The sequence below is a fragment of the Ornithodoros turicata genome, chromosome 1, assembly GCF_037126465.1.
Source record: "Ornithodoros turicata isolate Travis chromosome 1, ASM3712646v1, whole genome shotgun sequence".
NCBI lineage: Eukaryota > Metazoa > Arthropoda > Arachnida > Ixodida > Argasidae > Ornithodoros > Ornithodoros turicata.
In genome coordinates this window covers 221,145,620-221,158,665 of record NC_088201.1, presented here as the reverse complement: position 1 = coordinate 221,158,665, position 13,046 = coordinate 221,145,620, and the positions used below count along the sequence as shown (strand labels likewise).

The window sequence follows — 13,046 nt, the reverse complement described above, 5'->3', positions numbered from 1 at the left end:
GTTGGCCCTGGTTGTTTGTTGATAGTGCAATCTGCTTCTTCTTCTTCTTCTTTTTTTTTTTTTTGAGACACTAGGATTTCAACTGTTTACGAATACCCCAGCGGTTCTCCCTACCTAAGATTAGGGGCATATCTAAATGCAAGGTATGGCCGGTATTACGGGCATGTTCCCACCCCAGCAGCACAATGTACTGAAAGTCGAGTGCAATAGGGGTGGACGGTATGTGTCTTATCAGTCTTATTTCACGAGTCTGTTCAAGGCCTTACACCTTGTACCCGTCCACCCCTATTGCACTCGACTTTCAGTACATTGTGCTGCTTGGGAAGTGTTTGGCAGTTTCTACTACCACCGTCGTAGTTGTTGTACAGGTTGGGACAAAAGTTTACGGAAGACGCGAGCGAGGTTCTTTTTCTTCGGTGCGACACCCTAGCGGCTGCCGGAAGCGGGTGGGTTTACTGTTTCGGAGGGATGGAAGGGTCTGGGAAGGGTGTGCTGTGAGCGACACACAGCGGTAACTCCTACTTCCCAGGCACACCGAAGCGACGCTGGAGCGACTACTGTATGTCGCTAACTGCGCATCTATCCACCCCTCCGAAACAGTGAACTCCCCCGCTTCCGGCAGCCGCTAGGGTGTCGCACCGAAGAAAAAGTACGTCGCTCGCGTGTTCCGTAAACTTTTGTCCCAACCTGTATATGCCGGAGTGCAACAAGTGGAATAGATAGATAGTGGAATAGATAGTGGAATAGGGCTGGCTGAAGAGGCAGGTACCGCTGACGGCGAAACAGAAGGAGCAAGGTTCGCGTCCGGGTCACCAGCTTGAAGGGAAGCCATCTGAGTTTATTGAGGAGACTGCATCAGGATGAAGGTGCTGTTCACCGGAGCCGGACAGGAACCGATGTGGTGCACGCACCGGAGAATGCGTGAGAAGAAGCGCGGGTGGTACGGGTGGTGCGATAGTTTTTGGGGCCGCCATACAACGTTCTTTGTTTTTTTTTTGTTTTTTTAATAAACGAAGTGTCTGACCTTTTTGGAAAATATAAATATAAATAAAACGCGACGTACGATCTGTTTGAAATGCATCGCAAGGAATCTGAAAGCGCGGTATCACGAATACAAGCAATTCAAAGTTTCATCTACTTGTCAAGTGTCATTTTCCATTCACAAGATATTCAAGCATATTTTTCTTTAAAACGCACAAGGAGCACACACATACGATAAAGTCAATACACAAAAAAATCCCTTCATGTGTCTTCCACAAGGAAGCTTCCAAGTGTTTTTTCGCCCTCCTTCCGGAAAATAGCGTGCGCTGGATATTCCGTGTTTCGTATGAATATTCTCTGGCATCTTTGTCTTCAGAAAAGTTCATCTCGTTATTCACCGATGCAACAACTCGACTGTCGTCAAGACCCTTACGTATACAGAAGTCATCATAACACCTTATCAATAAGCGGCGCACAGAACGAAGCAAATACACAGGCACGCCCTGGAAGCAGGCGCGTAACTGTTCCAAGAAAAGGGAGGGGATTCCAGGAATCGGAAAATTAGTGTTCGGCTCTCCTGAACCAAGCAAACAGAGGGAGAACTAGGGATGCCTCTTCCGGGTGCCACGGTGGCATGAGCGAATTGCTAGGAAGCACAGTGCTCGAAACGGTCATAACTGAACATTATATATAAAAACCAATTATTACGTGCTTTCAGCTATTTCCTATGACAATGTACTTTCTAAGCACTAGGCTGCAATATACGAGGGTGTATCAAATATAAACGTAGAGCGTTCTGTCAATTAGGACGCACTGCCGCTTGTGGACGTGCTGGGTAGGTGGGCCAGTAGTCACGTGAGAAGCCGAGAAGTCTCGTTACGTTTCTTCAGTAGGCCGTCATAATGCTTGAGAAAGGGGTACGCCCCTTGATAGCGCAACGTATAATTATAAAGTTTCCCGTGACGGTGTAAAATCAACTGAAATTTTTGCACATATTTACAGCACAGTTCGGAAACCAAACACTGTGAAGGCAGCGCGTGCTTGCCTGGCATAGGATATTTGTGGAAGGCCGTGACGAGGTTAGAACTAAAGCCATGACTGTCACTCACGAACGAGGTTACGGAGCAGAACATTCAAGCTATTCATGATCCGAAAAAGAACCGAGGTATTCGTTAGGTGTCTGACCGATATGTCCCACGTCTTTTGAGTGCAGAGCAGAAGTTGTCAAGTTAGCACGTGTGTGGGCGACTATCAGCGCCGTTTGCACAAGAAAGGGACGCATTTTTAAAATGAATCGTTACCTGCGATGAAATTGGGTTGGGATGAAACTGCGGCAAATACTGCACGCCTGTGTCGATACAAGCGAGCATAGAGTGGACTCTACTGTCAGTTCGCACGGTGCTTGCCAGTGTATGTTTTTTTCTTTTTTGTGTGGGGGAGGATCAGGGCACCATTTTGTACATTAATTTTCTTGCACGATCGTTGTGCTAACAACGCTGGATATTACTGTGAACTGGGTGAGGTTGAAGTTGCTCATCGCAGCAAAAAGCGTGACCAAGCAACACGTCACGTGATTCTCCATGACATTGACACCTCCAGATACCACACTGCGGTCGACACATGTTAAAAATTAAGAGCAATGGGCTGTACGCCAACACCATGCACCTGACCCAACCAAGCAGCCAACCAAGAGTTTCCTTAGTCGTGGGTACGCTTTCATGCGGTACATATCTCGCGCCGTATTTAGAGTGACGGAGTCGCGAACTAAGAAGACGGAAGTGGGGTTCGGCTTCAATATGTTGTAAAGTATTAAAAAAGAAACAGTCTAAATATATCGCATTGCGCTATCTCCATCTTTATTCGCATCTCCCATAAGTTCGGTAGTCTAGGCGCCTCTAAGAAATCACTGGCGGTAAACTCCTTGCGACACTCTTTGAAAAATATTGTTCTATTTTTAAAACATTCCAAAGTTTTGTGATACCGTGTATTCGTAAACAAGTATTCCACAGTAGTATTGTTTATTTGTTTATATTCTTACTGTTGTCATACTTTTCCGGCCTAAAATACTTACCATCCTACTGTCCGTTTCCATCTGCTACGACACGAACGAAAGGAAATGAATATAGGCACGTACTCTTGTAATAAGCTATCTGTTACTCTTACAGCCCGTTCATAACACTTCCTGGCGCTACGCTTTCTCTCAGTGCATTGCTGTACTCGGGGTTTAAGAGAGCCAGCTGTCATTTCGCGGCGAAGAATGTCCAACGAAACCTACTTGGCCGGGTTCTGTGAGGCATTGGATTGGGGGCAATTGCAGTTTTTAATTTGTCTTCTCTGAGGTCGTTCTCGCTGCGTAATATGATTCCAGGACTGATTATTGTGCTGGAGTGCTTGCACGCTGTATTCCAACTCTGTTCCGAAAGAATTGTTGACAGTATTGGACGATGCCCTTTAGATGGTGCAACAATTCAGGAAAGTGACATTCTATGGCTGCCCCTCAAGCCTATTCAAATGGGCAAATTGAATGTGCGCTACTCTAATTCAACCCTGGGTTGCAACTTCGTTGCATCCGTTGCACAAGTATAGAATCAAAATATTAAACGGATGTCATTCTCATGCCATTATGTGCAACGGGTGCAAAGCCAGAGTGCTTGGTCGTCACATTGTGAGCCTCATCGTGGAACACCAATGTCAGCGTTTCACGTAATAGCTCCACTGTAGGACAACTCAAACACTATGAATTGATCGAAAGGCAGTTGTGAATGCAGTCGAAAATGCATTTTCACCAACACAGTCATATTCTGCGGCACGTGCAGTATCTATGCACGTGTGCGTAGACGGACTCCCCCGACATTTAAATTGTTAAATTGAGGCTATTAATATTATTATTATTATTATTATTATTATTATTATTATTATTAAATGCATGAACCTTACCTCCGAGGATGCCAAAATTCCGGACGTCGTAAGTCGTTTTTTATGCCCGCTCTGTGACTCTGTGCCATCGCCTTCGGTGACCACTAAGCCTAGCGAGACCAACCTGCCATCGTCTCCTGCTTCCCCACCGGGATTCTCCCTGCCCCAACCGGATGGTCTTCACCTCGTTTCCCTACTCCAAGCTGCCCTTCAGGGGATTTCCTTCCTGACCGACGAGGTTGCCGCGCTCCGCCGTGATAACGCCCAACTCAAAAAGGAGTTTCACGAATCTTCTTCGGCTATGGTGATCCAGATACACTCTCTGCAAGCTGAACTGCGTAAAGCTTCTCTTCGTAGGGATGCAGCCGTCACTCCGAATTTTCGTGCAAATGTGGCGTCGTCGCAACCGGCCTCCCTCCCTATACTTCGGCCCCATCTAAGCATTTGACTGGAATGCCGGGAGTCACGTTCGCGGCACAGGCCGCTAAACTACCTGTAGGTAACACATCTTCACCAAGTCTTTCTAACGGTGAGATGTCGCCGATTGAAATGCCCAACGTACGTGCACCTCAGCCCAGAGCTTTCTTCGGCAAGTCGATTTCCGAAGGCCTAAGTGCCGTGGAACCGCGCCGCGCCAACAAGGCACTATTCGTCACCAAGCTCCTTCCTGCGACAACTGTAGACGACATCACGGCATTCGTCGCAAAGAAAACTGACTCCTCGTCTATCAAGTGCACAAAGTTAGAATCACGTTACGAAACCTATGCCTCGTTCCACATATCAACTGACGACGCTGCCTTTGACCTCCTTCACGATCCTGCAGTGTCCCTCTGGCTGCTTAGTCAAGCAGTTCAGGGGTCGGCTCCACAGCAGCATGATCTACAGTTCCGACCAACATGCTCCCACGGATGGCAGTCAAGAATGAGTGGGAAAGTCTGTACTACCAAAACGTGCGTGGTTTGCGTACGAAGAGTTCGAGCTTTTTCTCAGCTGTGTGTGAGTGCGAATACGACATCATCTGTCTTTCTGAAACCTGGCTAAATGACTCTATCCCGAACAGCGCCTATTTTCCCAATTGCTATAGTGTGTACCTTCAGATCGCGTTGTTCCTGGGAAAGCTACTGAGAGCTACCTCATTGCTCATTTCGAAGCTCAACAACTTTCCCCTGCCGTTCCTCAACCGTCTTACGGTTTAAACGTTGTAAACTGTCTTCGTGACTTTGCCGATTTCTTGTCACTCTCCCAAGTTAACACTGTCCCCAACCATAGGGGACAATTCCTTGATCTTTGTTTCGTCCGCTCGGCCAATTTTACGTCTGTTAGGCCTGCTTCCCCGTTGATTCCGCCAGACAAATATCACCCCCCTTTTGCAGTGTCCGTGCCTACTTCTTTCCGTAATCATCATGTAGCATCTGATATTTTCGATCTTCGTCGAGGTGATTACGTTGGTCTATATCATCATCTCGCAGCAGCTAATTTTGAACCCGTATTCAACGCCACTGATGCTAACAGTGCTGCTGTTTTATTTACAGATATTGTTCATTCAGGTATAAGTTCTTTTGTCCCCACTCGGACCATACAGAATGTTCATAGATACCCTACTTGGTTCTCGAAGGATACCAGATCTTACCTAAAGAAGAAAAAATACCACCACCGGCAATTCAAAAAGCATAACTCCACAACACACTACATACTATTTGCTCACTACCGGGCACTCTTTAAGCAGGCACAATCACGTGACTATGCCAAACGCATCAAATCCATTGAAATGGATCTCAAGAGTAATCCTAAACAATTTTGGAAACAAGTGCGTCTTTCTAAAAACGAAAACAGTCTATGCGCTTTGAACAGTAACGGTGGGGTATCTTCTAACCCAACCCTGATGTCTCAGCTCCTCGCTACACATTTTTCTTCAATATATAAACGCGGTAACGGACAGCCAATTGCGAATTCGAGCTCCGTGTCGAACGCATCTTATCACCTTCCTTGTATAGCAGTGTCCCACGAGGAGGTCATCGCAGCTATTCGGAAGCTAAAACCTACTTTGACCCCAGGGGCCGACAAAATTCCTGCAGTATTCATTAAAGCCTACGGTGACCTCCTTGCACCCGTCCCCCTTCATGTATTCAACCTGTCTCTACGAGGCTCTGTGTTCCCCACCTGCTGGAAAACTTCGGTTGTCGTACCAGTCCACAAGTCTGGCGATCCTTTAAATGTGTCAAACTATCGTCCTGTCAGTCTACTGTGCGCATTTTCAAAGGTGTTTGAGCAAGTAATCTATGATCGCACTTTTTCTTTTCTCAAGTCGCAGATATGTGAACAACAACATGGTTTTATGCCAGGCAGATCCACTGTCACCAATCTTGTATCGTTTATGTCCGTGGTGGCTCCTTGTGTCTCAGAATGAGGACAAGTGGATTCAATTTATTTCGACATTTCAAAGCCATTTGACATGATGGACCATACTATTTTACTTCACAAACTTCATATGACTGGTGTCGGAAACGCCCTCATTGCTTTCTTCTTTTCGTTTCTGAGTAACACATGCTGTGTCGTAAAGGTGCACGGTGCCTTATCTTCTCCTTACTTCCCCCTTCAGGTGTTCCTCAAGGCTCAATTCTGGGGCCGCTCCTTTTCAATGTCTTTATTAATGACTTAGCTGGGCATATTCGTCATTCTCATGTTCTTCAGTACGCCGATGACGTGAAGATATTTAAAGTTATCCACGACCCAAATGACGTTCATAAGCTACAAAGTGACGTTTCTTCTGTAATTGAATGGTGCTCCAAGAATGGGATGACTATTAATCCATTGAAGACGAAACATGTGACTTACTCAAGAAAAACTAACATAATATGCAATACATACATGTGTTCCGATGCCATCAAGCGTGTCGATGTACTGAAGGATTCGGGGGTCATTTTCGACTCCCAGCTGCGTTTTCATGATCATGTCTCTTACGCTCGGTCTTCAGCTCTCAAAATTCTTGGCTTGCTCACATATACATGCAAAATCTTTTCCACACATTCTGTATTTCTTCACCTGTATCGTTCCTTAATTTTACCGCGACTGGAATACGCGTCTCCAGTGCACTGACTCGTCACGGATTGAATCTGTCCAGAAGAAATTTCTACACATTGTACATAGCGTATTTTTAAGAAAAAGCCCTCACTTTAGAATGTATGTCTATACTGAGATAATGTCATTTCTTAACCTCCAACCACTCCCAACGCGACGCCGTTTTCATCATATTATGCTCTGTTATAAGATCTTACACAGTTTTCTCGATACACCATCTTTATTACATCAGCTTCATATCGCCGTACCTGTCAACGTAACCCGACACACGAATATATTGTACTTGTCCCACCATATGCCTGCAAATCCGATCGTACGTATTCAACAAATGACAAACGTAATTCACCCCTCTGTTGATATTTTTACCTCCCATTCAAACGTTTTTAAAACTCTCCTCTTGCGTTCACTCACTAACACATGAAGTTGTACAGTTTTTTTCCCCTTTTAGTACTATGTACTGAATATCTCCATGTCTGTATTGTATGTATCACTGTGAATATCTTCCCGTTATGCTCCTCTTCCTGAATATGTTATGTTATGTTTCACCTAATCTGTATATGTATGTATATATATATATATATATATATGTGTGTGTATATATTTGTAAATACTGCATTGTCTGCGTGCGCCAACACCAAGGCTTCGGCTGTTCTTGGGCACATTAATAAAGGTATTATTATTATTATTATTATTATTATTATTATTATTATTATTATTATTATTATTATTATTTATTATTATTATTATTATTATTATTTATTATTAATATTATTATTATTATTATTATTATTATTATTGAATGTGGTTACATACCACGAAACTATTTCATTACCTGTTTTGTTCTCGTCCGTGTGTGTGGTTCCAGGCGTGTAGGTATGTAATGGCTCATGTGGCATACATGTGCTCTTAGGAGTTATCTACGTCGACAGGGAAGAGTTACACACAGTTTGGAATAACAACAGTTCTTGAACAAAATTACCACTCCTAGCTTGGTGAAGAAAAATGGTGGAACCTTCTGCAGCCGATCATCAGGCCTTGGTCACCCTCCTCTCAACGCAGGGTCAGGGTCGCCAGTCCACTAGAATCGCGCGATGGGCCGCGCGTCTACTTCTCTACAATTTTTAGATGCAGCACAAGAAGGGAGAACACAACGTCGTCGCCAGCACCCTTTCACGACTACCTCTGGCGATGTCAGAGGAGAGCAGTTAGTCTGAAGAAGCTGAAGGCGAACTAGTATGCGTCATACTGCAACACCTGGGTTCCTCAACTATTCCTCAACTGTAAGCTGGCATGCAAGAAGACCCCACTCTGACGGGTGTCCTCACTTTTTTCGACACGTCTTGGCCGATCGAGGTGAAGGATGATAAAGACCTTGTGCCGTACGCACTGGTCCGCCATGAGCTGTCCTCTCTGCAAGGATTGCTTATGAGAGGAGAAAAAAAGTTGTACCGGCAACATCCTTACGGAAGCACGTAATAGAACTGAGTCACGAGTCTCACTCTGGCATAGTCCGTTCCAGGCAACGGATTCGGCTTAGGTATTGGTGGCCTAAGTTGGACAAGGACGTAGAACGTCATCTACGGTCATGTGCGGTCTGCCAGAGCACTCAGAAGACAGTGTTAGGCCAAGAGCGAAAGAGACCGGAGGCCTAAGGCGTGACTAGGCTGTTTACAGGCGAACACCTGGGAAAAAGATGAGAATGACTGGGTGGCTGGTGCAGAAGTGCGTGGGCGTCGGCATCACGCGCCTGGTGACATCTTCATCGTCGGCTACGCACAGTGCCGCTACAAGGGGCCACAAGGTCACGATGGCACGAGTGGCACCGAAGGCAGGCTGGACGCCCAGCGGACCGTTCTCGGCACAGGTGCTGCAGGAGGCAAGGCCGGTGTTGGCAGGGGCATGCGTGACGCTGGAGCAGGGGCGTCCGGCAAGAGGAAGGCCGTCTTTACCCTGTCGATGGATACGACCTCTCGGCGGTTTAGCAGTTGGATGATCACTGTCTTGCCTTGGCGGCCGTGAACAAGGTACGGGCCGTCGTACGGACGCTGGAGAGGTCTATGTGTGGCATCGTGGCGCAGGAAGATGTAGGTTGACGTTGCCAGTTCTGGGTGGATTAAGGTTGGGCTGGACGATGAGCAAGTCGGAAGCGGACGGAGATCCGCACAGCAGGCCCGCAGGCGAGGAGCGAATAGCAAGGGGTCTGGGGCTGGCTGCTGTGCTATGGCGCTCTCGAAAAACTGTCCCGGAAGTCGTAAGGGTGTCCCAAAGACGAGACTTGCGGGTGAAACAGGAAAGTCGGACCTGATGGCCACGCGGATGCCCAAAAGTGCAAGGGTTAGACGCTCCACCCAGCGACTACTGGAGAAAGTGGGAAGCGCATTCTTCAGGATGATGATGATGATGATTAGGATTTTCATGGCGCATCGACAACTATGGCCATAATGCGCCAAATGCTGGTGAGTGTATAAAACTGAGTTAAAAATATACTGATGTAATTAAACAAAGACTATGTTTGTAAATAAAACAAGCTGTGGCAGTCTAAAATGGGCAAGTTAAAACCTCAAAGCTTATTGAGAATATTAATGTCTTCTAAAAAGTGCAACACTTTTTGGAAAGGCACAGCTGGTTCGTCACCGATTAACAGGGTCGGGTGGAAAGGCAGGCAATACTTATAAAATTGTTGAAAGTGTTTCTTGCGTTGCTCCTCAAAAAAAGGACATGTACAGAGAATGTGTAAAATGGTCAGCTGGACACCACACTGCACACATATAGGAGGGTCCTCACGTCGAAGTAAGAAGCCATGTGTCAAGTACGTGTGTCCAATTCTCAGTCGGGAGGCTAATGTATCTTGTAAACGGTTTGATGGACTTGACCCGGGACTTCTCACATAGGGTTTTATCACGTGCAACTTGTTATCCTTTTGTGTGGTCCAAAATTCCTGCCACTTGTGATTGATCGCCCTCCTCAGCAGGGGTCTCAAATCCTGATGAGGGAAACATTCTTCAGGGTTCGATGAAGACGTTCGACTATGCCATTAGCACTGGGATGGTAAGTCGTCGTCCGCAGGCGGCGAGCGCCCAGGAAGCGGCATACGTCGGCGAAAAGGTGTGACGTAAACGGCCTTCGTGTATCAGCGATGATAGCCGCCGGAGCCCTAAAGCCAGCGACCCACGACTGGAGGAACGTGTGGACGACGGTGTCGGCGGTGATGTCTTGGATGGGTACGGGCTCAGGCCAGCGCGTGAAACTATCTATGCAAGTGAACAGGTAGGCGCAGCCTTTAGAAGGTGCAAGGGGTCCAACAAGGTCGAAATAGACATGGCCAAAAAGTCCGTCGGGCTCGGGGAACTGCGATGGCGGTGAGATTGTGTGACGCTGAACCTTGGAGCGCTGGCAAGCAACGCATGACCGGGCCAACTGACGGATGTCCCGGTTCATGGGAGGCTACACAAAACTTGGGGCAATGAGCCGATGTGTGACCTTAATACCCGGGTGGTGAAGAGAGTGACAAAGGTAAAAAAAACGCGGCGTCGAAAGGCTTGAGGGATGAGAGGTCGTGGGCTTCCTGTGGCTACGTCACAGAGCAAGGCATGCGGGGAATCAGCGGGCGGCAGGCGGTTGTTGTCGAGAGAGTGCGAAGAAAGCAGCAGCTCTTGAATCTCGCCGTCGGGCTCTTGCGCTTCTGCCAATGCCGAGTAGTCAATCGAGGCGGGAAATTCATCAGTGACCGCTGCGATCGGCGCTCGTGAGAGGGCGTCGGCGACGATGTTGCCGGTGCCTGAGAGATGGCGAACGTCGGTGGTGAATTCACCAATGAAAGAGATGTGACGTAATTCGCGCCGCGAGTGGCTCTTTGCTCCGGATGAGATGGCGAATGTGAGGGTCTTGTGATCTGTGTAGACTGTTAAGTGGCGTCCATCCAGAAAAGGGCGGAAGTGCTTGATGGAAAGATGTACCGCAAGCAGCTCCCGACCAAAGGTGCTATATCGGGTTTCTGCGGGTTTGAACGGCTTAGAAAAGAATCCGAGTGGTTGAAGCTGGCCGTCTGACGTGACGTGTTGTAGGGCTGATCCCACGGCCTCGGATAACGCATCGCCTAGTCGGACGGTTGGTGCGTCTGAAATGGTACGGGCAAGCCAGGCAGATGTGCGATAGTCTTCTTTATGTCCGAGAAAGGCTTCTCTGCTGCGGGGGTCCACGAAATAGATTGCGAGGGTCCGCCAGGGCCAGCAAGTAGAGCAAACAGAGGGTGAATGAGCTGGGCGCAATGTGGGACAAACCAGCGGTGGAGATTGGCTAGCCCCAGGAATTCACGAAGCTTACGGCGTGTAGCGGGTCAAATCACGTTCGGGTCACCAGTTATGTTATGCCGAGAGTGAAGGAGACCACGACACGATGCAACAGTATGTGTTCTACCTCTACATAATTTGTGTAGAATGTATGTTCGTCTCGTGTATAGGAAGTAGAAAGAGGGACTGGTTAGAAAAATTTTAATTTTAGTTCATGGAGTGTGTGGTAGTTCTTTACATTAAGTTGATAGACAGCAGTGGATAGACACTAAATAGAGTGTACACAATGGTGAGAAGAATTACATAGAGATAGGAAGCCAACTTTTGTAAGGGTCATTTGCATGCAGACGTCCTCATGAAGACGTGCAGATGGTACCTCCTCCAGCACACTGTACGACCTTGTATGCAACCAAGGGATTTTCGGAGCATCCCTACACACCCCTAATACCGCCTAAAAGTATTGCAACATTGCTCAAAATGACCGACAGAAACGCCACATGAGCAGCAAAACATGGAAGTCACACACTACGTAAGGGACGGCAACCCTTCCCCCCCTAAATAAAAATGAGAGAAACAAAAAAAAGAATGTACGTCGTGCAACAGTGATGTATTTCCTGAAAGACTCCTTATTGGTGAGACGCCTGATTAGTGTTAGCGCGAGCGTCTTTGCCAGTAGTCGTGGTCGTCCACGGTTGGTTTCCTTGTCTCGCAGAACGTGACACGAATGCATGCGGTCACGAATCAGTGGCAAAAGTCTGTATGAGTCGATAAAAAGCGATAAAAACCGGGCTGTTTGGTGGTACTGGTGGTGTTCCTAGTCCCGGTCTTTCGTTGAGTGCAGAAACGCGTGAAGGCAAGGAACAATTAACTCGATGCCCGCTGGATGCGACCAAAGCAACATGACACGTTCGAGCCAGCATACTTTTTTTTTCTGCACTACAACATGTAGCGGACTTCGCCATTATATGATGTTTTCCATTATGTGTGTATTTAAGTGTGCACAATTAGGTATACCATACATCCGTTTATGGGTGCCTGAAAATAAAAGGATGAATTGAATTCATAAAAATTATTGTTGTTAATGGTTCAACTTGATTTTCTAGTTGAACTAGGAAAATAAAGTTCATTAAAAATTACCAAATGCAACTCTACGCCCCAATATTTCGCGGACCTCGATCCACACCGAGAAGCGGTCCATTTTTTTTTTTTCGCCCTCATTCGTTTGTTTATTATCATTCAGTCATTACGATTATTACCATCCATCGACTGCGTCGCAATTTGACGAGAAAGATGTTAAAGAAAGACATCCTCCACGAGCCACGAGAGCGTTCCTGCATGTGAAGAGGAAGGGGAAGAACTCTCTTCTTACGCTCCGTGCAGCTTCACCCTGACATTGTGACTCTCGTGTACGCAGATGATATTGCTTTTCTGGCGTCGGCGTCGTCTCCGCGCGCGCTGCAAGCCTTGCTCCAGCACTACCTTGATACGCTAAATTCTTGGCTTCTATCCCTCGGCCTCTCGATAAACGCTGGAAAGTCGGCAGTCCTTTCTTTCCTTTGGCGAACTCCGGCTTCCGTCTCGTACGAATTGCTGCTCGGCAACTCTGCTCTTCCCCAGGTTCCCAAACTAAAGTATTTAGGGATCTGGTATGATGCGTCTTACAGCCTTTCGGCTCATGTTACCTACATCGCGAGCCGGGCTACCCGGGCCCTAAACTTCTTGGCCTCTTTCAGCAACACGCGATCTGGCCTCCGCCGTCCGGTGCTCTTGCATATTTACAAG

The 13,046-nt window shown here is 47.1% G+C and overlaps 1 protein-coding gene across 1 annotated transcript; it reads right to left on the bottom strand.

The window, feature by feature from the left end:
- Nucleotides 1–8,777: 8,777 nt before the first annotated feature.
- On the bottom strand, nucleotides 8,778–9,392 carry LOC135394942 (uncharacterized). Its single transcript, XM_064626035.1, has one exon. It carries the CDS (start codon nucleotides 9,390–9,392, stop codon nucleotides 8,778–8,780), a length of 615 nt encoding a protein of 204 aa, XP_064482105.1.
- Nucleotides 9,393–13,046: the final 3,654 nt, after the last annotated feature.